This window comes from Toxotes jaculatrix, chromosome 2 (assembly GCF_017976425.1).
Source record: "Toxotes jaculatrix isolate fToxJac2 chromosome 2, fToxJac2.pri, whole genome shotgun sequence".
NCBI lineage: Eukaryota > Metazoa > Chordata > Actinopteri > Toxotidae > Toxotes > Toxotes jaculatrix.
Genome location: NC_054395.1, coordinates 23,266,798 through 23,291,730, shown reverse-complemented (window position 1 = coordinate 23,291,730; position 24,933 = coordinate 23,266,798). Strand labels below are relative to the sequence as shown.

General features: G+C 41.0%; 2 protein-coding genes across 2 annotated transcripts in view; both read right to left on the bottom strand.

Moving 5' to 3' along the window:
• Positions 1 to 870: 870 nt before the first annotated feature.
• On the bottom strand, positions 871 to 19,872 carry rbm38 (RNA binding motif protein 38). The gene is made up of 5 exons (XM_041064785.1): positions 19,723 to 19,872; positions 19,344 to 19,569; positions 17,624 to 17,747; positions 14,598 to 14,652; positions 871 to 2,445 (listed from the first exon to the last, which is right to left on the bottom strand). Exons 2-5 carry the CDS (start codon positions 19,563 to 19,565, stop codon positions 2,094 to 2,096), a joined length of 753 nt encoding a protein of 250 aa, XP_040920719.1. The 5' UTR covers positions 19,566 to 19,569; positions 19,723 to 19,872; the 3' UTR covers positions 871 to 2,093.
• A 1,740-nt stretch (positions 19,873 to 21,612) lies between these two features.
• The window catches only part of LOC121192825 (nuclear receptor coactivator 3-like), a 56,691-nt gene continuing 53,370 nt past the window's right edge, over positions 21,613 to 24,933 (bottom strand). Inside the window, exon 23 of the mRNA XM_041054735.1 lies at positions 21,613 to 24,408. Coding sequence (XP_040910669.1) covers positions 24,397 to 24,408 — 12 coding nt within the window. The 3' untranslated portion in view covers positions 21,613 to 24,396. The remainder of the gene's footprint in view (positions 24,409 to 24,933) is intronic.

The window sequence follows — 24,933 nt, the reverse complement described above, 5'->3', positions numbered from 1 at the left end:
GAGGTCATACCAAAAATTCACTTTTTCGGTCATATTTTCATGCCTTAATATACTATGACATATTTCATGACTTTTTGAGGTCTTACTAAAAATTCACATATTTTGACGCCTTTCTACACTGTAACTTTCCTTTGGCATATTTTGAGGCCATACTAAAGTAAGAGTGTTTTTGTCTGATTTTGAATCCTTACTATACTTTAACGTTTATTTATGACTTTTTGAGTTTGTTCTAAAGTGACTTTTTTGGCCGATATTGAAGGCTTACAAAATTTTGTAGCCTTTCTAAAGTAAGAATGTCTTTGGCTGATTTTGAAGCCTTACTATACTATGAAGTTTTTTATGACATTTTGAGGTATTACTAAAATATCAGTATTTTTAAGAGCTGCTCTTTCCATGCAATGTTGGACGTTTTAAACAGAAAAATTTAAAAAAAATGTACCAGGCTGTAAATATTTATTTTTTAGGCTGGAAAGTTGGCTATTTTAACATGGGGGTCAATGGAGAATTGCTCACTTCTGGAGCCAGCCCCCAGCGGCAGCCAAGGAACTGCAACTTTTTGAAGGCAGAAGTGATCCTCACTGCTGAAACCTACAACTCCCCCGTTGGTTGTAGCTTTATATTTACTCTCATGAGATCTTTTTTTCTAACTCATGACAAGAAAGCCAATAAACATATTCCCCAAAATGTTGGACTATTTTTTACCAGTCCATCAGTGTAATGTATATTTAGTGACACAAGTAAATGTCTGACTTAAATGACTCAGGTGATTCTCTTCGCTCCTAGTAGTCATGTAGCAGCTGTTTAGATAGAGTACTTTATTAATCTCTCAAAATGACAGATATTAACCACAACTCAGAAAACAACAGCATCTTTTTTTTTTTTTTTTTAGAAATATTCATTTTATTTTGCATATTTGTTTTAAATGTGATGTATGGCTTGGTGCATGACTACTACGGTGGTGCCACAGCACCAAGAGACTCCAGTATTATCGCTAAAGCATCTGTCTGTATTCTGCAGCTGGGAAAACAAAAAACAAAGAAACAACTCTGACCAGTACAATGGGCTGGAACAGGAGCTTGGTCCTTACACTGGTGTGTACTGCATCGCTCTATGTCTCTATCACACACACACACACACAGAAACAAAAACCATATACATTCACACATATTCAGGAACAACAGATACTTCTTGACACCTACATCCAAACACAGTTACTTGATATGTATTGACAGCTATGTAATTTAAGTATCCAAACTCTTTTCCTCCAATAGTTACAGGTCAAAAATATCCTAATGAGCGACTGCAGGAATGTCATGTGATGACTATTGTGTTTTTAAGTGTTAAAGTCTTTCTCTGAGTAATGTTCTAGCAGTAGCAATATAAAAACAATAGACCAGTGTTGTCTACCTTATTCATGCTTTTCCTTCATCATCATAATTGCATATTCAGTTAAACTGTGATTATCACCATGTAATAACTTGCCAGCAAAGGAACAAAAGGGAGTACAATAACCATTTTGTTCATTTGAGATGAGAGACTAATAAAAATGACAAATTGAACCAGTAACGGAGAGAGCGATCTCTAAGGCCATAGACAGAAACGTAACCTTGACGAAGAGGTAATTGGACCTGCGTTTCTGAAAGAGGAACTGGCTCCCAGCTTGGCTAATATCCAGCATTCAGCACAGTACCTTTGGAGAAACTGCAGCCGCAGCATCATGTCAAACAGACATATTTCTCATTGTCTTTACCCACTGCACTCTCCAGCAGTCAGTATGTCTCCCACCTCTGCACTGAGGTTCAACAGTAAGAGAGAAACGTCCAGAAGATCACCAGTCATCTCATTCCAGTCCATTCTGCCATGTATGAAAAACATTCAGATCAAATGCTGATGACAATAACAATAAAACATTTATTACAACAATAATATATATAAAAAAAAGAAAAACAGGAATGAGAGTGCTTTCTAAAAGCCCTTTTGATTACGTCACACTCTCTTCCTGGTTATCCAGTTTCATCCTGATGATGCCACAGCTCAACAGTCACGCTGTTTTGAACAAATATTTTGGCAGCCTCAGCTCCGCTCAGCGCTGCTCACTGCATGCGGTCAGGCTGGTGCAGAGGGTAGTGGAGGAAGGCCTGCGGGGCGGCAGACACCGCGGTGAGTGCAGCCAGAGGAGGATGGATGGCAGCCGGAGGGGTCGGGGACGCGGTGAGAGCTGGCGCTGGTGTGCCAGGGGAGAAGCTGTAGCTGAGGTAGCCAGCAGAGGGCGACGGTGAGGGGGTGTAGGGGTACTGCTCCAGCCCCGTGGTGGCGTAGTGGCTGTAGGCGGAGCTGTAGTCCAGGTAAGGTGAGGCGAGCCCTGCTGCTGTGGGGCTGAGCTGGGACTGCAGCATCAGGCTGGGCTGGAGGAACGCCTGGGGGTAGACGTACTGCTGAGTGAGCCTGGACAGACAGAGGAACCAGGGTTAGGACCAGAGAAAATTAACTGATTGAAAAAAGAGCTGCAACTAAGGATTATCAATTAATCTGCCAATTACTTTCTCGATTCATCCCTTGGTCTAGAAAACACAAAGTGAAAAATACTCATTGTAATTTCCAAGGTGTTGGGTCTTTTTTTTTGTCTGACCAAATGTCCAGAGCTCAAAAAGATTCAATTTACTGTAATGTAAGCAGAAGAAAAACAGCAAATTTCCACCATTTGAAAACCTGCGATTTCAGATTTTTGGCCAAGAAAGTGACTCAAACAATTAAAGGATGATCAAAATAGTTGCAGATTAATTTTCTGTCAATTGACTAATTGATTAAAACTAGTTGTTGCAGCTCTATTGGCCTACTGTTATATAAGAGAATATATTTGTTTTGTTTTTTTCGAATGTTGACTGAACAAAACAAGCAATTTATGTGGGCCAGCTTAGAAATTATGATGGTATTTCATTATTTTCTGACCTTAATAGACCAAACATTTATGAAAATTATAACTACATATTTATGTATAATAGATGTAGCTGTTATTCTAATGGAGATCAAAGAATAAAATAGGAAGAATTTCACACACACACACGCCTGACCTCTTTCATATCTGTGTCTGAATATCTGATGGCCATGCCAGAAATATCAGAGTCGTGCGTGTTTAGAGCTGCCACTCGCTGTGTCTTGGTGAGATCTGATCTGATTTTTTGGTGTCAACAACGGCAACCAGAGACAGCCACATGATGCACGTTGAACATAAACAGACAACAGTTTCTTCTGTAACTGTTCCCCTTCTCTATATCTCAAATATTAAAAACCTATAAAGGCCTATAAAGGCATCCTCCTTTAAGAACAATTTGCAGCACTGTTGCTGCTGCCTTAAAATAGACCTTCTCCCTTGTGTTTAAGTTTAATTAGCACACTGCCTGAGAAATGTTCAAAAAGAAGCACCTTGTTCTGAGTTAAATATCAATATGATTCAAAAATGAAACACTGAACAGAATTTCTACTTTTCACAATTTTCACAATCGCAATATTTTTTTTCACAGAAAATATTTTTGAAAAAAAAAAAAACAGTGGTCGTGAATTGAACAGATGTGAGCTCACATACACACACACAACCTGACACAACAGATGGACTGTATGAAACTGTTGGTACAGCAATAATGAGAGGAAAAAGCGCTCTACTGTCCTCCTGTATTCAGTCATGCCCTTGCCTGAGGCTGCCCACTTAACCTGACCTGCCTCAGTTACATCTGGCAACAGCAAAACTGATCATATCAGTGGAACTAGGTTACACTGCTGCGCTTAAGTAAAAGCAACAGAACATGACAGTATTTAACACTTAGACTCCCGTGATCAGCGCCTACAGTCAAGCCCATTAACCTGACAGTAACCTTGTCATTGAGCCTGAACAGGTAATCAGAGCAGCGAGAGGCGATCTGCTGCTGCTGCTTACCCCTAAACAGAGCGAGGGCAGGGATCAGGTGTGCTTACACAACAAACACTGAGACTAGGCCTGTTCACACCCACTCTGCTGTATACACAACACACACAGGCACACGCCAGTATGTACGGTATACCTGCCAATGTATTCCAATTCCCATAAGCTAGTTTAAACTTATTTAACTTTACTTCTTTAAACTTATTTTGGTTTAGCTGTAAGGTGTCCTGTAGAGGAACCTTAAAGGTCCGAATACTCCTATTAAATTTCACCTCTGCATAAAACATTTTGCCTTGTTTTCATTAAACACAAAGTAAGTCATACTTAAATATTCCATGTATCTAAGTATGAAACTGGTAACATCTTTGCGCTGAGCTAAGCTCAGCTGACAGTTGGCTGTAGCTCCATATTTACGAGGGGGGTGGTTTCAATCTTCTCATCTAATGAGCAAATCTTCCAAAATGTAAAACAATTCTTTTAAACTTACATACCATATGGTGCTGTGTGCAAAAGTTTGGCCGGAAGTGAAAATAACTAAATACAACCCCTGCAGCAAAAACATTGATGCACTGTCACTTTTTATTTCATGAACTTAAAAAATAGAAAGTCAGCGCTTAGTAACCCCATCTTTGCCAACTGCTATGCATTGGGCTGGAAATATTCTGCCTTGGGGTTTGTGTGGCAGCCAGTGACACAGGAAACACTGACAGCAGGAAGGTTGATGATTGATGGATTCCAGTAAATATCAGCAAAGTCTGGATGCAAATGTCCTGCAGTCAGTCAAGGAAGTAAAACTGAAAAGATGCTGGTTTCTACGGCAACACAATGATCCAAAGTAGACCTCAAAATCTACCATGAACTACTTCAAGAAACACATACTGAAAGCTTTTGGAAAGACCCTCACAGTCCCCTGACCTGAACATCACTGAAAATATGTGGGCAGATCTTAAACATGCTGTGCATAGATATGTAAGATAGCCAAGAATAGAAAGACTCTTAGCTGCCTACAAAAAGCATTTGCAAGCGGTAATATCTGCCAAAGCTGATGTTACTAAGCAGTGTACAAGAACAGAAATATTATCAGTAAGATGTGCTTAACATATCAAAAGTAAAAATGCTTGTTCTGCAGAAAAATGGCCCACAACTGACATATTATTATTATATGCTAGATTCTTAATAACGTTGCATCAGTGCGTGAGTAGCACTCTACTATTCTAGCTACTCAAGGGTGGTTCCCAACCATAGACTGTATAAAACATGGACGTAGCAACCGTGACGTCACCCATTGGTTTCGGGGAGTCGGTTTTGTGACCAAACCATGGGCATCTGAACGGCGCCATCTTGGATTTTAGTGGGAGTGTACTTTCCATATTTGGCGAAGAGCCGGTTACTCAACGGGTCAGCCGGGGTCAGCCGACCGAGAACCCGGCCACTTAGCTCGGAGCAACCGAGCTAGCCTAAGGCTAATCAGCTAATCAGCTAGGCTAACAAGCTAAACGGCAGCTACACGCAGCTACATCCACCCCACGACAGTCCCCGAGTCCGACCCAACTAGCTCGACCCTGTGTAACCGCGACACAGCATACAACAGAGATCATAATGTTGCTGCTGTGTTTTAAACATGACTGTTTCAGATAGAGAAGTTTTAGGTGGAGCTGCAGGGTTTGATGGAGTTGTGGGGGAAAATTTATTTCTAGCCTATTATTTAACTGAAATGACTAAATATGCTAATACATGCTAATTAGTGCAAACATTCAGGTAAAATAGAGAGAAATTTACTTCCGGAAAAAAAACTGCAACACAGACTCCTTCGACAGTCGGTTAGTACAGTCTACACTACAACAAGCCATATTGTCACAAAAACCTATCCGAACATTGGCAAACAAACACGGACACTGCAGCCCCTGTCAACCGCTGGAGGTAGCCGGAGGCCTCTGGATGTAGCCACCTAGCCCAGTTGATGCTTTAGCAAAGAGCTAACTGCCAGTGCCTGTCTATGGAGCTGTTATTCAACGTAACTACGCCCCCCCACGGTGGTCACGGAGGTGGAAACTATCAATAGAAACCAAAAACAAAAAATGTACCAGGCTGTAAATATGTTTTTTTTAGGCTGTAAAGTTGGCTATTTTAACATGTGTGTCAATGGAGAATTGCTCACTTCTGGAGCCAGCCCCCAGCTGCAGCCGAGGAACTGCAGCTTTTTAAATGCTGAAACTTACAACTCCCCCCTTGTTCCCAACCCAAGGGCTGGACCCTTCCAGAGGCGCAAAAAGATAATTGTGAGAAGTCTTGACACTTTTATTTATTTATTTATTTTGGTCATCTTTGTTGTTTTACCTCTTTGCCAAAGCCCTACCTCTCAGGCCAAACTGCTTTTTGTGTAAGAGGTCGCGATCCAAAGAGGTTAGGTTTGTAATCTCTTTTGTATGTAAATCCTTAATCTGCAGTGCGGTGTAGCATCTATAGCTGTCAGTTAAATGTAATAGAGTAAAAAGTACTATATTTCTCTTTTACGTGTAGTAGAATATAAATATGAAGTTCTTACAGTACTTGAGCAATTGTACTTAGTTACCAAAACTGCTGACTGGTGCACAGAAATATATCAACATCACCTTTTTTTTCAACTGAGCCTTGTACTACTTTAAACATCAACAAAAAAAACAAAACAAAAAAAACCCCAAAATACACAACCAAGACACTAATGCAGGAATCTCTCATGTGACATAAGCAAAACTTATTGAACTGTGGCAGAAAACTTTGTGTTTATACACTCCATCACTCACAGTAAGAAGTTCAGAAAATAAATCTTCAGGGCCTTTAAGAAGGAAGTGCCCTGACAAAGATAAAATCTGCAGACTGATGACATACAACAACATGTAAAGTCAAAACAAAGCTGAAACTAATAACCCCCCCACCTCCCCTTCTGCATCCCATCTCTCATTGCTCACTCCGTTAGTCTCTCCCAGAGCAGAAGTGCAGTGTCATTCCCACGGCTGTGTGACGCTGCCTGCCTGCACCGGCCTGACTGATCCAATGTGACAGTGGCATCGTACGAGAGGGAGCTGCACCTCGCTCTCTCTCCTTCCCATGCCTGGCATCATCGCTGGCTGTCAAACACACATTTATACATATATGTGCACACACGCACACAGGGGAGGAAGTGTAGACAGACATGCACGCAAACACTCACATACACACACATATAAATTACAAAGCACACAGGCAGAAAAAGTGAACACGCAAGCCTGAACGAAATGAGTATAATACACGTACACACTTAACAGGTTGTGTGTAGTCAGTTAAGCAGCTTAGAAGAGGACGTGGATGTGTGTGTGAGTGCAAGTGGGGGGTTCAGGCATGGCAGGGCTAATTGGCGCAGCTGCATGGGTGTACACTCACTAACAGGCCCATGAGAGCAGAATAACCTCCACTGACTCCCCCCTCTCCCTCCCCTCTCGGGGGTTTACTCCCTCACAGCCAGCTTCCTCTCCCTCACCCCCCTCACTGTCCTTCCTCAGAACCAAGCAGCAAGATAAAAGAGATAGGATGTACTGAGTAAAAAGAATAATAATTTTAAAAAAAAACATCCGCTGATTTTTTTTTTTTTGGCAAGGGTCGAGATCAAGACTCCTTGAGCGAGGAATGAGCGCGAGGGAGAGGAGATGGGAGAGACGCTGTGAGGTGAAGGATCAGCCATCATATCCTTCATGCCTTAGGACAGCCACGCTTTTAATAGTTCAGATGAGGGATGTGAGGAGGGTGAGTCAGTCAAAGAGACAAACACACACTCATGGAGACGCACACAGATGACCCTCCGTCCTCTCTCCATGAAAACACACACACACACACACACACAGCTTAAGGGAGGGTGAGAGATAGAAAAGGCCAACATCAGCACTGGACACTCAGCTCTCATGTCAGCAAATAAGACATTCACTTGAATTTGACTAATAAAATTTGGGCTGCATGTTACAGAGGAACTGTGCAATAAGTTTACTGAATATTATCATGGCAGTGAACGTCATGATCATTTCAGTGTGTCTCTTCAGTGTGTGCTAAAAGTTAATCTGACAAATGAGCAGATTATGTGGTGAGTGTAATGAAATCAAAATAATAAGTTTCACTTTAACTTGTTTCACATGTTTGTTGCACTTGAATAAAAAATACATTAGTTGAAACAAATATTCAAAATTCGGTGCAGAGGTAGTTGTAGTCAACTATTTACATTTGATTTGAACAACAGACAGAATATTACACCAGTTTTTCTTCCTTTATCAGGAGAACAAAGCCTGCTTTGATTTTGTTAGTGATCACTTTCCATGCACCTTTGTTGTCTGCGCTTGACATGTGGTACTAAATCTTCCTTACTGTGTGACTTCTCTTCAAACAGCAGCAGCTAAATTTCCTCTTTGATCCAGTTTGTTATTCTGTCCCTATATACATATAAAATATTAAATTGTGGTCAATTAGGAATCAGGTAACGTCTGGCATTTTTGCTTTAAAAAATCACTTAAACGATCAATCGAGTAACAAAAGAGTTGCTAACTATTTTTCTGTCGATTGACTGATCATTCTGTGCAATCGGCTGTGCTCCAGCTCTGATCATACATGCGATTAATCACGCGATTCAGATTCAAAACTAAAAAATTGCAAATCCTGGATTTAGACCAACTTTTATAGTTTTGAGTGAACAGCTGTTAAACATCAAGCGACTGCAGCTGATTCACAGTTCAAGTCTTGGACCTCCCTGCTTCATGCCTTGCTCTTGTCACATTCACTGTGAGGCGTCTGAGGGCAGAGTTCACCTAAAATGCTAAATCACTGCTGGTGAACACTGATCTATAATTGTTAATTTTTTTATGTTTTTGTCAGCATCCGTTTGGAGGAGCAGGGGCTGAGTTTCGTGTGGGAAAAACAACAAAACCTAAAAACTGAAGACCTAAAAAATGCAAATGCAGATCAAAATGAGTGTCATCTTTTAACAGACAACTGAACAAAATGGGAGCTTTCTGTGCTATGAGAAGCTTCTAACACTTTTTTTTTTCTTTTTTCAAATTAGGCTTTTCATGCGACAGAAGTGCCTCTCCTAATTGGGTCCCTGGGTAAGAGGAATATACACCTGAGGGTTCGTCATCTACCTAACACCCCCCCACCCCCACCCGCCACCAGACAGAGAGTAATGACTAGAGGCTGAGAGAGAGGAAGAAAGAGTGAGAAAAATTATTTAGAGGGGGAGGAAGGCAGACAAAAATGAAACAGAGGAAGAGTGAAAAAAAATCTAAGATGTACAGAGGCTGCTTTATGATTCACATGATGTTTCACTGAGAAACATTTTTTTGCACGACCATAAATACATTTCACACACAAAAACCAGCAACAGCATCACGTCTGCCACCGGCCCTGAAGCTCCACAGAACCCATTCACAACAACACAAGACCACAGGTGTGCTGTTAGTCTGTTTCCCCAGCCCTGCCACCCACACACTCAGAGCCCCCACACTCCTCTTCCCTCCTCCCCTGTGTTTCACTGTCTCAACAGGAAGTACTACCCATGCCGCCACCCCCACCCATCTTGAACAGCCTCACACCACACATCCATCTACTTCCTCTCCTTTCTTTCTCTTAAAAAAAAAAATAAAACATCAGAACATTTCCAAAAGAAAAAAAAAATCTCACTTCTGCCAAGCAACCACGCCGACGTTGGGTGCTAAAGGCAGACAGCAGGCAGCCATGGGTGACAGATGCCTCCCCTCGAATGAGAACACCCCCCCACCACACACACAAAACCCAACTCAGCTGTACCTCATAGCTACATTTGGCATCAGCCCGTCCTTTGTCACCTCAAAACTTAAAGAGCAGCAAAAAACCTGCAGACAGATTTAGAGAGATTTTATGATTAAAGGAACAGTTTGACATTTTGGTGAAGATGCTTCTTCTCTTTTGTGAGTTAGAAGTTAAGATTGGTGAAAGGGGGAGAAAGCTAGCATGGCTCTGCCCAAAAGTAACAAAAAGGCTCCAAGCTCCTCTAAAGCTCACTAATTAACATCACTGTCTCTTCAAGGTTTATATACCATTATTCTCCTATAATCAGTTGAACTAGAGTTTCACTTTTATGCGTTTCTTTGTCAATGTGAGTATTATAAGGAATAGGTTCACACTTGACTAAGTGCTTCAGCTGTTGTAAAAATGGGAAGTAAAATCTGAAGAAAATTTTTTTTTTTTATTTGATCTGATATGAAAATCTAATTCAAAAAGACATCTGCTGAAAATGTTCCTTTGCAAGTTATTATAGTATCTAGTGCATGGACTACATTATAATTTATAACCCTGTACAGAAACATCTAGCATCTGTGAATTACACGTGTACGTAAGTGTGTATTTGCTCACAGAACTGAACAATAAGGAAAAAAGGAAAGGAAAAAAGTGCCTCAATGTGAACACCATGTAAGTTTACATAAAAACGACCCCAGTGGACTCCACACCATGAAGTTTAAAGAACAGAGAACTGATATGGTATCAGTATCTTGAAAGAAAAAGTTGGGTTGATACATCCCAAATAATTTTGTGATGAAAGACTGTTAAAGCTCCAACTGCAAAGGCCTGTTTAAACTTTGAGCCATTTCTTTTAGTTGTTTCCAAAACAAAACAAAAAACGACTCCTTCACATTGCCAAGAAATGTTTGAAACTGACTGCAGTCATACTGATCATGTCAAAGACACATCTCGCCTCGGAGCAGAGAGATCTGATCTGGACAGATGTGCCCTTTACATTACATGTACTAAAACAGAAAAACATAAAGGTATAAAATTTTTCCCAGCTTGTTTAAACTGTGTTGGATCCAGAACACCTTCAAGGATTTTCTAGAATGACTTTAGACCAACCACAAAGAGTTTGATTGTGTTCATTTTACATGTAGGTGGAGAGACAAATAACAGCAGTGACAGCAGTTGGAGTTTCCTGTTGTGAAAAAGTGAGTCTGCCATTCACTCAAAGCACAACACCTTGTGCAGCTGTGCTGTTCTGAGGTTAAAGTTGTTAGTATCGCTTCTTCTTCCACAACAGATTTTTCCCTAAATACATCATCAAACAATTAAAACTGAACAAGGCTTACCAGACACATCATAGACTGACCGTTTGGTTTGATTTCTCCTTCAAATAATCATTTGCTGAGAAGTAAAGTGAATGCGCGTAACAACACACTGGGAGAAAAAAAGTCAATGGATCTGTCTGTTTTGTTTTGGGGTTTTTTTTCTGTTATAATTCAAGATGATCCTGATAACATCAGGCTTTGCCAAGATCCCTTCAGAGCCACAGAAGACAGTACAAGGTGAATGCTACTCATAATGAGTAAACTGACCTTTATGCATAAAATCAGTGGAGTGTCTTTATCTATTAGCTGATCAACAGTTTATGGACAATAATGCTGATAATAAATTAGCTGTTTAAGTCATTTATGAAGCAGAAAATGCCAAATATTTCCTGGTTTCAGCTTCTCAAATGTAATGATTTGCTTCTTTTCTCTGTTTTACTCCACTGTAAACTGATTATCTTTGTTTTTTTGGACTGTTGGGTGGACAAAACAAACAATCTGAAGACGTCACCTCTGACTCTCAGAAATTGTGATGGGTATTCTTGGAAATTTAGGCCCTTATCAGAGAGACGCCTGGACATGTGGGGGCAGACACGAGGGGAGCAACCCGTGATGGGTGTTTTCAGATATTTTACAGGTGATAAAGAATTTGTCAGCTCATCATAAAAAGAACAGATTATATGACATTGAAAATAATCTGTCATAGCAGCAGCCCTTGACAGCCCTGTGTTTGTTCAAACAAATCACTTAAAATTACTAATTGTGTTACTTCAAAGTTCAAACTCAAGTTTTTGAGCTGTTACCAAATTTTTTATTAATAGTTAAAGAAAATGAAACATTTTAACTGGAAGCTTGATGGCTTGTTGTAAAAAAGATCCTCAATTCTTCTCCACTCCACCAAATAAGCTACTGAGTCTGCAGTCAGCTCATAAGCTTTCAACCCAAACACTTATTTATTTATGCTTCATAACAGCTTTCTGCTGGTCTGCAGTAAAGCATAAATAAATTACTTCTGAACCACTGATAAAATTACTTATTGTGAGCCTTGTTGTAAAATAGCTGCAGCTTGTAGAAACTGGTGAGAAATGAGAAGTTCACAGCTTTGGTATCTTCTCAGCATCCTGTGTTACGTGGGAATAATAATTGACTGATTAATTCTTACAATGTCAGAAAAATGGCCACCACTCGTGCGTACCACTTGTAAAGTCTTGTATAACTATACAACACCGAATATGGCAGGAGGGGGAGAGGGAGAGGGAAGGAGTACAGCCTGCCGGACACTACTATTCATGTACAATAACCCATGGGCAATAACAATACTATCCATGTGCAATAACTCATGTGCAGTAATTTATTATTATTTCCACCTCTTAGAGTGCAATGTTTGTTTGCAATGTTTGTATATACTTTATATTTTAATTTTTTACTTGAATCCACCCTTGTTCTATTTTAGTACTAATTATTCAAGAGTTTATTCTACTTTTATATTTTATTTCATTTACATTCTATTTTTATACCAGCACCTTAGTTAGTTACTTTAGTAACTAACTTAACTTAGTTAGTTACTTTTTACTTTTTTACTTTGTACTGCTGCTTTACTGTGTTTTTTGGTGTTGTACTGCTGCTGGTACCCAAATTTCCCCAAGGGACCTCCCAAAGGGATCAATAAAGTATATTCTATTCTCTATTCTATTCTATTCTATTGTCCAACCAATGGAAAAAAGCAGTGAAGCCAAGATAGATAGTTTAACCACACAACTGTTATAAACTTCTTAATGCTCTAACATGCAGGTGTTTCTACACTATTAAACAAAGTGCCACCCTGTTTGTGTGTGTTTGGCCTTCAGGCACATTAGCTAGCATTGGTGTGCCAGGGTATGTTTTGCCTCTTTAGCTCCAGTCTGTGAGGTGTCAAAGCTGCGATTCTTCCTGGAAGCGGAGATTAAAAGAGCGACTCCCTATGCTTCGAATATCCGCCCTCAGTGCGGGGTGCTTTCAATCAGTCCATCATCACTCATTCATAGACTCATCTGGGTCAACCTCAATTCCCGCATCACTCATTCAGAAATTGAGGACTGCAATATTAATAGCACTCAGAACAGTTGAGGTTTTTAATGGACTTTTCTGTAGCCGCAGGATCAGAACTTGTCTTCCTGCAGAATGTCAGTTCGAGGAGATCTGTTCCAAACCACCACATCCTCTATAATCCTTAAAATACCTCAAAAGTGAAGAAAATCCAGTCTGTAAAACTTACACAATGTGTTTTCATCAAAGAAACCGAGCACTTTTTTCCCAAAATAGCAGATATTCCATTTTGAAATGGCATTTTCAAAGTCAACAGCACGTCAACACACACATAACAGACAGCTGCCACACTAGCTGATAATATCCTCGTCTAAGATCACCTCAGCAACAGCAATACGCCAAATATCTGAGTCAAGCATGAGTAAGGGTTGTCAGAAGAGTCAGCCATGCTCAACCTACACAACAAGAAGCTGCTGGGTTTGACCCGCAGTGTCTCTCTGCCGTCTCTAACAGTCCTGGGAGTGAATCATCCTCCATGTTTCACTCAGGAACTGAGTCATTAAGGTTTCCCTTTGTGTTAATACTAAAACTCAGGGTGACTGGATAAGAAGGCAGAACGCCCTTCACTCCTGTATTACAGTGAGTTTCCAAACACATCTAGTTCCTGCCATTCAGATCTCCAGTACATCAGGAGTGTGCGATATATGCAAAATCCTTAATCAGTGTCGATGAGATTCTATACTGCGATACTGACATATATAATGAGGTATAGTATCTTTGGATTAAATAACAAAACAGTAATGTTTGTGACGAATCCAGAAAATTAAATACCTGACAAATCAAGGTAATTCATTACATTTATTTTGTCCCATTAATTGTTTTGTCTAAAAAATGTGAGAAAATGGTGGAAAACACCTGTGAAAATTTTCCATCAAATACACTTACAATATTAAACAGGTGTAAATACAAAAAAAACAAAACCTCTGACAGTTGACAAATTTATAACCTATCGAGGTATATATCGTCAAATCACACAACCCCACATCAAATCATTAAGCACAATGTTGATGCAACAGCATCTGTGTGCGCTAATACAAGGAAAAACAGGGATGAGAGGTAATGGCGGCAGCATGTTTCTGTGTGTTTGCGAGTGTGTGGAGAGGACAAAGAGAAGGGATGCAGGGAAGTTTGACTAAATGGCTTGTTGCCTCAGTGAAGCCCAAGTCAAGCGTGAGTGAAATCCAGAATTGAGCTTCTCATGTATTTAATGGACCAGAAACACATAGAAACACAACAGAACGCCAATCAATGTACAGACACATAAAGAATGTTTCTTTGAAGAGTTGCAGAGTTTAAACCAGCATCACTTGTGCTGTGACAACCACTGGGATTTTTTCCTTCCCTCACATTGCAGAGTGGCACTAACTACCACAACCCAAGCAGAGAACTGGAGCGAGTGCTCGCAAATGTCAAGGACGGAGGAGTGAAATGCACTGAGCTGAGGGAGGAGGAGGCAGGTGAGGGAGAGAGGTGGAAATAGAGGTATTGATTCTTCTCCATCTTACCCATATTGCCTCTGAGCCCACGTAGGATGGACTTGCTGAACTCCAACAGAGAGACCTGCAGACAAAGACAAAGACAGAGAGTTAGAGAGAGAGAGAGAGAAAGAGAGAGAGAGAGGCAAAGGGGGATATTTTAGCTATCGGCAGCGCACACAACGCAAGAGACGGGCAGACAAGGACAGAGCCAATTCTCTCCCTCTCTGTCTCTGCTTGTTTGTCTCAGATGTTAGCGTGTATACGGGGGTATCAGAGACAGACTGATATTCCCTCAGCGTACACACATGCACGAAACACTCACACAAATAATGATGCACTCTGTTGCTCACAAACATCTGTGACCTCGCTGCCTCCAGAGTTCACCAGGAATCAGCTGAGGCTGAGTAAGAGAGGAGAAACTTATCCTCCTCCTCCTCTCTGCCCCTCCTCTGACTTCATTCCTACATTCCTCCAGCTATTTGCTCCTGTTATTTCTCCTCTTACTGTACAGCCATGACTTCATCAACCCTCCTCTTTTGTTCAAATGTATATATAAATGCACGTTTTCTTTCTTTACCAGGACAAAGAGGAGACAGACACTCTGTTATTTCTTGCCCATCCCAGTCCCATCCCCTCTCGCTCTTCTTATTCTCTCCCTCTCCTATTCTCTCGCTACTCTCAAACACAATAACAAAATACCAAGCGCTGCCATCTCCCCTCAGCTGCATGCTTGGGGAGCTGCGTCGCAGCGCTGGCCCAGGAATAAGGACACACAGTCAGCTGTTGTTGGCGCCACTGTTTGTCAATCACACCTACACTCGACAGCATTTCAGCTAGCAAACTTTAAATGAAGCAGCGAGGGAGAGCTACTGTCAAGGTATGGTGTGAAATGTTGGAGAGGAAGCACAAAAGCATGTACGCTGGTGGTACACACAAAAAGCCCGGCGGCATGAAAGCTGTGCGTTCGCTCAAGTACACAAAGAGTGAATGTATGGTGGGAATGAGCAGAGACAGTCGGCCGGGTGATGATACCATATCAGTGGTTTTGCATATTTTTTCCCACCAACCTCAAATTTGTACATTTACTTATTGGTCTTTAGATTGATTTCCTATCATCCAGGCAGCTGTGGCTTTCCATTCATTTCAGGGAAGCATAAAAACCAACAAAGAGAGACTTGAAACTTACTTAAGATCTATCACAGATTGAATTGAAGAGATAGTCAGACTTTCCTTTTAGTTTTAGGGTGCTGATAATCTCTAAATCATTTACAATCATACTTTTTGATGTACTAACTAACTACTGCATAACTTTAGGATTCACGTTATCAGTTTTTTGAAACAGGGATATTGTGTTTACATGTGCAACATCTAATGGAGAAACTGATCATACCAGGATAGTTGTGCATATGTAAACACAGTCAGTGTTGTCGCAAACAAGGAACATTATGATTTCCCTGTTGGTGTGTTCCTTCCTGCGATTTGTGGGATGCTGTGACATCCCAGATGTAAGAGCCAGGTTCTAAACACAAACCCTTCAAATACAGACATGTAAAACACTCGGACTATCCTTTTTGTGACATCTGTGCTGCTTGTCTTACAGGTTTAATCTCCTCAGAAGGAACAGTGGTTTGTGAATGATGTGCATTTCTGCAGCTGAAGTATTAAACTAGAATTAATTATTTTAAAATGTGGATGCTTCACACACATCTTCAACCTGGCAGCACAGAAAAAAGGGAAGAAATTTAAAAAAGAAAAGAGAAAAGAACATTTTTGGACATAAAATGTCATCACTTCATTTTATCCTGTTAGATATTTGTGGGAAATTCTGTCATAATAACAAATGAATTCTTGAGTTATGGCCAAAAACATGTCTTGTGAGGTCACAGTGATCTTTGACCTTTGACCACCAAACTCTAATCAGTCCATCCTTGAGTCCAAGTGAACATTTGTGCCAAATTTGAAGAAAATCTCTTAAGCTGTGTCCCTGGTTTGCTTTTTGCAGTGAACCATTGTTGCAAATCACGCCCACTCGTCTCTCTCCATCTTTTCTGTCTGCAGCTTTTGTGTCAACTCTCCAATAAAGATAAAAATGCCAAAAAAAAAAAATTTAAACCAGTCCCTTCTCTTGAATTCATTACCATTGGATGGCAGCGTAACTTTGACCAAAATACAGAAGATGGCACATTTACTGTGGTGGCTTGCAGATTGCAAGCAAGTTTCATAAGTATGACTTGTAACATGAGAGAATTTCCTCTCGCCTTAATTTTGACGCATTTAACTAATGGAACGGAACAACATACGTGCAGCCCATGCATGAGTACGCAAGAGGTTTGTATGACTCACAAATTTATCTGCAGTTTGTGAGTTGCAATTAATCATGATATGGGAGCAGCGCCTGAGAATTGCTTTTTGCAAAACAGGCCTGTGGTCTATTGTCAATATTTCACTTATCATAAACAAATTACTTTAAAAGACCAACAGCAACAGTGAGTTGATTCAATGACTACTGCTACAACTTAACACACATTGTCTTAGTAGCCAAAGCCTGATATATCATGTTCCTCTGTGCCATAAACCTCCTTTCTTGTCCAAAGGCCATTAAAAACACATCATTCTGTCAGCCATCCTGTTGCACTGGATGACATGTTCCTTCACTTCCATGAACTTGGGCACTGTAGTTTGTTTTTAGTTGATCCCACATCCATTGTTCCTGCAAAGACTCAGCAGCAACCAAATGTGCAGTTGAAAACAGCCCTCAGCAGATACTATATTTACTCCTGTTGCAGTGAGGTTTGCTAAAAACCATAGTGCCCAACTGTGTTATGGAATTGTTTAGCTTTTTTTAAAGTGAAACCATACATTCTTGACTTGCTCATAAAGAAGTGCATCTTCAGCAGGAAACAACAGACTTGGGAACGAGAGCCACAGACAGGGTAGGATGGGAGGTTTATCCTTTCACTTCATGATCCGCATGTATTTGGGTAAACATGTTTAAAAAATAATGGTATGCCCCTATAGATCTTGTGTATTCAGCAGTGCTCTAACACACTTACTTGTCTGCGAGCTGCGAGGCTTTGCTCCCAGGTACGCCAGGTTCACGTTGGCCTTCCTGCCATCGATGATGGGGTTTGCATCTTTGCACGCCCGCTCCGCTGCCCCCCTGTCCACCATGGTCACCTGTTGACAATGTCACATCATTTCTGATTAACATCACTCTGGTACACTCTTTAGGCTACGTTATTGCATCATGTGAAAGCTTCTCTATCCAGTGTGGAGGGAGTGTTTCCAACATGAGAGATGTGATGAAGCAACAGACCCAGAGCGTGGCGACCCTGGGGGAGCTGTTGTCCTTGTCTCTCCTTAAATGATTCAATCTTTTAGCTGAATGCGTGAGGAGACACTGACTCCACTACATGAAGGGAGCAATCAGTGTGTTTTAATGCTTCCAGTGGAGCGTCAGCTGTGTGTAAGGTCTGGTGTGGGATGATATGTAGGAGGCAGATTTGTTTTTTTCAGACTGCGCTGCCAAGGATGAGATGCTGGAATCTACCTTGAGGGAGTGAGTTGAGGAGTGGGTAGAAAGCAGTGGGAAAGGGTAGTGAAGGTTAAGAGACACACACACACACAGTGCAGCTTCATACTGGCTGCAGACAACCACAACACCAATAAATAGGACAGTGGAAATGAAACTGGCACATTTCCTTTCATTTCACTGCATCAGACTCTGGACTCTTCTGCAAACACAGGCAAGCGAATGGTTTGAAATCGCTGGTGATCAAGAAGCTTCTGCTGGGAATTAAGACCACTGAGGGGAAGTCAGGGATGAAATGAGCACGCTGTCCCAGGGCGTAGAAAACAACTCAACACACACACACTGGCCACCTCAGCTGATTGGCTCACTGGCTATGCAGCGGAAGAGATAATTTGAACTGCTTGAGGTTGGCCCAGCACACATTAATCCCTCTCTTCTTACTGCTCTGTCTCTTTCTCTTTAACAACAGAAACTCACAGTCGCTCATACAAACAACCCAAAACCATCCAAGCAGAGGGGGGAGGGCTGTGAGGGAGGAAGTCAAAATGAAACTACTGCAGCCTTATCTTGCAGAGCCAACTGACATGTCACACCTCTGTGGCCAGAGACCCCCCCCCCCCCCCCCCCCCCACCGTCTCACCCCATTTCCCTCTCTCTCTTTCTCACACATGCACACAGCAGACAGAGACAGACATCTGTCCACAGCTGCAGCAGCTTATTACCAACTCAAGTGTATCCCTGTTTGTGTGTGTGCTTGCTGCTCCACACACACACTTACACACACACAGAGAGAGAGAGACCAGCACACACATGCTTACATTGTGTGTCTGTCTGCCTGCTCACTTGTACTTCAGGACTGCAGAGATAATTGGTGACACACTTATAAGAAATAACCTGCTACTCATGCTTCAAGCATGTGACTGCCACCACCAGACACAGTGCACATGGCTGCTGCTGGAACAAAGTGGCAGTGTGTGCAGCTTCCAAGGCCCAGAGGAAGAAAAAAAATCCTACAGGAGATTGTGATAATAACCAGGAGATTAAAAAAAAAATTACAATTAAACATAACGATAAGGTCGCTTTAAACTCATTACTGGCTGCAACTGACATGATCTAGCGTGTTTTTAGCCCCCTGACTATCCAATTAAGTCAGAGAGGCTGATAAAAACCCTAATTAAAACCCACATTTCACACTTCCATGTGTTCAGCTCTTCGTGTATTCTAACAGTTGGTGAACTTACAAAGCCATAACCTCTGGATTTTCCCGTCTGCTTGTCCGTGATCACCACCGCCTCGTCGATGTCCCCGAAAGTCTCGAAATATTTCCTAAGTGAAGCATCGTTGGTGTGATAAGGCAGCCCGCCGACAAATATCTTGGTGTAAGTTGTGTCTTTCTCCATGGTGGGGTGCATTATTTCTAACGGAACCCCGACCAGCTGACCTAAAAACAGCGGTGAACTCATGCGGCTTGAAAAAAAAAATAGAGAGAGAGAGAGAGAGAATGACACAAAGAAAAGCAAGAAAGCAGCAGGATAACTTTACGCTCCTCGGTCACTGAAAGGCTATAAAAAACGATAACAGCGCGTCCATGGCTAAACACCCAGCCTCCAGATGCCTCACATAGAGCTTTTGGATGTACGCCCCTCCTGACAGGTGTCTCGGACCCTCTTCACTCCTGTCCCGGAAAAAAACAGCGAAGTCTGTAAGCTTCAGTAGCCGCGTCTTGCGTGCGCCCACACGGCGTCTGGTCCAATAGACGAGCGGTGCGTCTTTTCCATTGGTGCATCCCGCCTCCTGCTCCACCCTCCCGCTCACACACACACACACACATACACGCACACACACACACACACACACACACACACACACACACACACACACACACACACACACACACACACACAGGAAACCCCCACATGGCAGCTGACACACTTTAACTGCCACTGAAATGGAGAAAAAGTTGAAATCTGCAAAAGTGAAAGCACAAGAAGGATTAACATGGCACCAAAACATGATTCAGGGGGAAGTCTGTGAGGATTATTTGATATACACATTTGACAAGTTCACTGTTTGCACTGTAGATGAGGAGGAAGTTAAGAAACCACTGATCAAAACAGTGGGCTGATAGCAAACCAAGAAAATCACACAAGAACTGAAATTTTGGTTTTAATACCCAGATTCAGTGTGAATATTTTTGCTCTGAGATCACCTTTTACAATGCGACACCGGATGTCTCATTTTTAATTCATGACTCTGCAAAACCATTATTTTATTTGTTTATTTAATTATCTACTTTTAACCACTACACCCGATGCTTTAGAAGCCATAAAACCTCTATCTGAGGTGTTTTTGGGGGTTGGCAGTGGCTGATTCTTAGTCTGGCACAGCATGTGGATGACTCCTGGGTCCCACTGTATATTTAGATACAAAACACCTTAACATCATTAAACAGTATTTTTGTCCAATCTAGTCTTTCAGGGATTGTTGAGGCTATTGGAGTCAGTCCAATAAAGAAGACACAGCTACAGAGGAAAATGAAAGTGAGAGTCAGTTTTAAGTGTCAAGCATTTGGCAAACATGGTGTAATTATAGGGGGTTTACTACTAATGTGACTGCAGCTATTCTTATTATTCAAACACGGGTAAGAGCCAACAGACGTAGCTTCTCTGTGAAACATGCATGAATGACTGCAGTGACTTGAGCTCCTGCTTGAGCTTAACGCCAATGCCAGCATGCTCATTTTCTGCAAACCATTTCAATGTCTGTACAAACTTCATGGAAATTCATCTAATAGTTGTTGAGATATTTCAGTCTGGAGGGTGATGGACCAACATCCACCCCTAAAGTCACACTGCGAGTGTGGATAGTAAGAATAACAATGAAACACCTACTAAAAATTAAAAAGCAGCATTAAATGACATTACATAACATCAAGTTAAAACAAAAGTGAAAGAAAAAAAGCATCTTATCTGTATGGTGTTGAATAGTTTGAAAGGCTGAGTGAAACCTGGCAGCCAGTCCTTTAAACTGACAGGCACTAATTTTATTACCAGTGACACTCAAGCCTGTAAAGAAAAAGTTATTTAAAGAGTTGGGAAGGCCCGAGGGTGTGAGATCTTTTCAGGGGCAGTGAAATCTTTTGAGGGAAGGGAGGAAAGTGGAACGATTAATAACAAAAGCTCTCTTGGCAGGGGGTTACCAGTCGCAGGAAACAAACAGCAGATGAAAGCGAGGCTGCAGACGGTGGCGTGGACGTGAATGTCACTGACAGGAGCCGGTTCTGAGAGGAAGCTCTCGTCTTTTTCAACTCACCTCTGAGGATTTGCCACACAGATGTCCTTCACACTCTGAATTACCTCCACATGTCTGTGCCTCCCATCCTCACACACTCATCTCACACTCCCACTGGCAGGCTCCACTCCACATCCTGGACTATGGCTCCAGTATCTAAAATGGTCAAGTCTGGAGAAAATCAATCCTTGCAAGTGCAAAAATACAGCAGAGGCAGTGTAATGTTTAAATATAAATTTGTATTTACATCGATATTAACATCAAGAAACAAGGTAAGAAAAAAATGCAATAGTATTTTACATCCTGTAATAATGACTGTATGTTTCCCAGATGTGTCTTCTCTTTTCTTTAGCTCCGAGTTTCTTTCCTTTAAAGCAAAACACAGACATTTTTCTTAAATTTTTGTGGACCAATCTTTCATATTCTTCATTGAGATTGGGATTTAAAAAACAAAACGGAACAAAACAAAACAAAACAACAACTCCAAGCTATTATTCAGAGACATAATGACATCATATGAATCCTCCTTCCCAGCTTAGAAAATCTCAACATTCTCTGGGGAAAGAACCGTTTGCAGCACCACAATTCAACTGGCCGTAAGTTCTACAGAAAGGAAGAAACAATCACAAACGAAAACTCAAACCACCTCAGCAGAACCAGACTCAACTCTACTCTATGTCATATGGATGGGGATATAATATATGCAATTAAACATATTTAGTTCAATGTATATTATAGGTTATGTGCAACAGTAAAAGCACACATGAGTACTTGCACGATCTACGTCAGGAACTGTTTCTATGCACTGCAGAATGACAAACAAAAATCTTTGGATTGAGCATGTGTTCAAAGGTAGATTTCTAAACAAAAGCTTCACAGGAAATACAACGAAAATAAAGGCAAACTCAGATGACATAAAAAGAAACGCAGTTGATTAGCTGAGTTTTTAAATGCTTTCTCTTGTTGCTTCCATCAAGGTTAAACATCTGTGAGCAAACCAAAAAGACTGATGGACAGTTATACAGTGGGACTGATTTCCATAGTCTCGTATCTGAGGCTGAAGGATCAAATCAGCCAAAGCCAAACCAAAGAAATCTCAGGAGTGAAACTTAAAGTCACACATGGAAGCATGAGGTTCAGATCAGAGAATATCAACCCCACATACTGGTAAGACATCTGGGCCCCTAGAAGCCTAACACAATCATGTGTCAACTCTTTTTGTATAGGCATATTTTGTGTTTTCTTTTTTTTTCTGTCAAAAGAAAAATAATTTATTTAAAAAAATGTACTCACTAGCAGGTCTTTAGCTAAGATTACGTCCTCAGAAAATAAAGAGAAATTCATGATTTGAAGATCACAAAGAAAAAGTGCTTTCTGAGAGAAAGAAAGTGGCAGTATGAAAGAAAATCTACATGTACTGCTTACAAAAAGAAGGCCCATCCTTTCCAACCAATGGTTAAAGTACTGAAAATAATAGCTGACCTATGACAGAATAAGAAAATTACTTTTAAATATCAAGCCTTACAATCTGTGCAAAAACAGTATGTGACCTACAAAAGCATATATATATTTATATATAGTACATTTGAAGCATATTTACAATTCATATTCTTAGACAAAAGGAAAAAACAGCTCCAAACAAGACATCATTTCTAATACTGCAGTACCGTCGCTTTGAGTAAATGATGCTTCAGCTTTGTCCTCAGAGGAAAACCAGGAGGAAGGTTTATTGCTAGAAATCTGCACACTTACACTGAAATCTAACATGTTCTCTTAGTGTGAGCTAATCCAGACATCAGTTTTATCTCTGACAGTCAATTAAATTTCTGCACTTATAGTAACACTGTAAATTGGTGCAAGGTAACCAAAATATCTGCAATATCTGGATTAAAAATTATCTCTGGAATGATAAAATGACCACCTTGTGAATCTGTATAAATATAAGTGGAGTTTTGAACATTAATCGAAGCCTGTTTGTTTCCAGAGTGATTTTAAAATGAGTTAAAAACTATGAATTCCTTTTGTTGTAATAAATCGGTACTTACTGTAGAAGAGAGGATAAAATCTGTGCTTACTGCCTTTCTACTGGTTCCCACTTTAGAACAAAGATCATCAAGCTTACCCATTTCCAATCAACAGACCTCATTTCTCAGAGAGGAAAACTTGGAGAACACACACACAAAAATAAACAGTAATGTCTGCTGCTATGCATTATTTCTTGGGTAAAGGCCTCTATATTGCCACAATCCTTTTGATGTTGGCCTTTCCTTAAAGTGCAATCAGCCAACAAATAATTCAGTTGTACTTTAGCCCAGCGGCGTCCTGCAGGACGAAACAATGTGCTACTGCTTAATGACATTCATCTGAGCGTCACAATCTGATGGCTCGTCATCTAGGAACCGCGTTTGCGTCACAGAGATCTTCCAGGAGCAGCAGAGAGACGGCAGATACAAATCCCATGAAGTCCAGAGACAAGAGAGGAATCCCACATTTCAAATCTGAACACAGCTTCATGGTACATTCGACAAAGGAGAGGGTTTCTGCACACGTTTGTCCAAGTCTGTTGTGATCTACTCAAAATGTCTGTGCACCTTCACTGTTTGGTCCTGTGAGCGGTGTGTTTACTGAGGCACACACACCACTCATAAAGAGAGGAACATTAAACTACAGCCTACGAGAGGAATCACAGAGCTGTCCGTCTGACAGTCTTTATGTGTTCATGTGTGTAAATGAGTCACAGTGTTTCTGATTCTCGTGAACGCTGTGTGCTTGTGCTCGTGTATGCAGGTGTATATGTACGTATGACAGTCTGTCTATTTTCCCCAGGTTGCCAGACTGCTGTTACTGGCCGTGAGTCCAAAAGGAGGTTCACTCCCCCATCTGGTGGGAGTGCAGCACTACACACAGACACACACCACCTGGTCCTCCACACACTCCAGTGCTGCAGCTGTGTCTTATCTCTGAATGGAGATCACAGTGAGATAAATGCTTCTGTCACGATGTTCAGCAGTATTTCTAGATAGTAGGGAGGAAAAGAGAAAAACAAGTGAGGAAGAGAAGTACAGCTACCACTATCAGACAGGACAGATTCACATTTTCTCAAGTTTATCTTAAAACAGCACTGACTTGTCCATATGGGCATTGAAAAGGTTGTTGGTTGCTATAATTACTCCTCCTGTCCATGCTGGAAATCTCTTCTGAAAGCAATTTGAATTAAGCAACGGGCAACAACAACCCCAGTCACTGTTCTGAAGTTAATTCAAGCTTCAGCAGTCTGAATTGGACAAATAAAGTGGGTATCTTTTAGTTTTAATAGAATTCCCAGAAAACTGGCAAAAGAAAATGTGAATTAATGAGCCTTTTCATCCCACTACCACTATGTGAATTTTAGGAGTTACTTCAGTTTTTATTTTCAAGAATTCTTGGCATTTCCACTCAGGTTTTTTATGCACAAATTGAAAATGTGCATAAAAACAGGTGAATGGAAACATACTTTGTGTTTCCTTGCTGCGAGTGGGCATTTGGTGTTAAAAGAAAAAG

Excerpts from the sequence above, each read along its gene's own strand:
- rbm38 (XM_041064785.1), bottom strand. The coding sequence starts at position 19,565 with ATGAGTTCACCGCTGTTTTTAGGTCAGCTGGTCGGGGTTCCGTTAGAA. Across the intron at positions 17,748-19,343 it reads AATCCAGAGGTTATGGCTTT|GTGACCATGGTGGACAGGGG; the intron begins GTAAGTTCACCA and ends CATTGTCAACAG. Across the intron at positions 14,653-17,623 it reads GCCTCGCAGCTCGCAGACAA|GTCTCTCTGTTGGAGTTCAG; the intron begins GTAAGTGTGTTA and ends CTTTGTCTGCAG.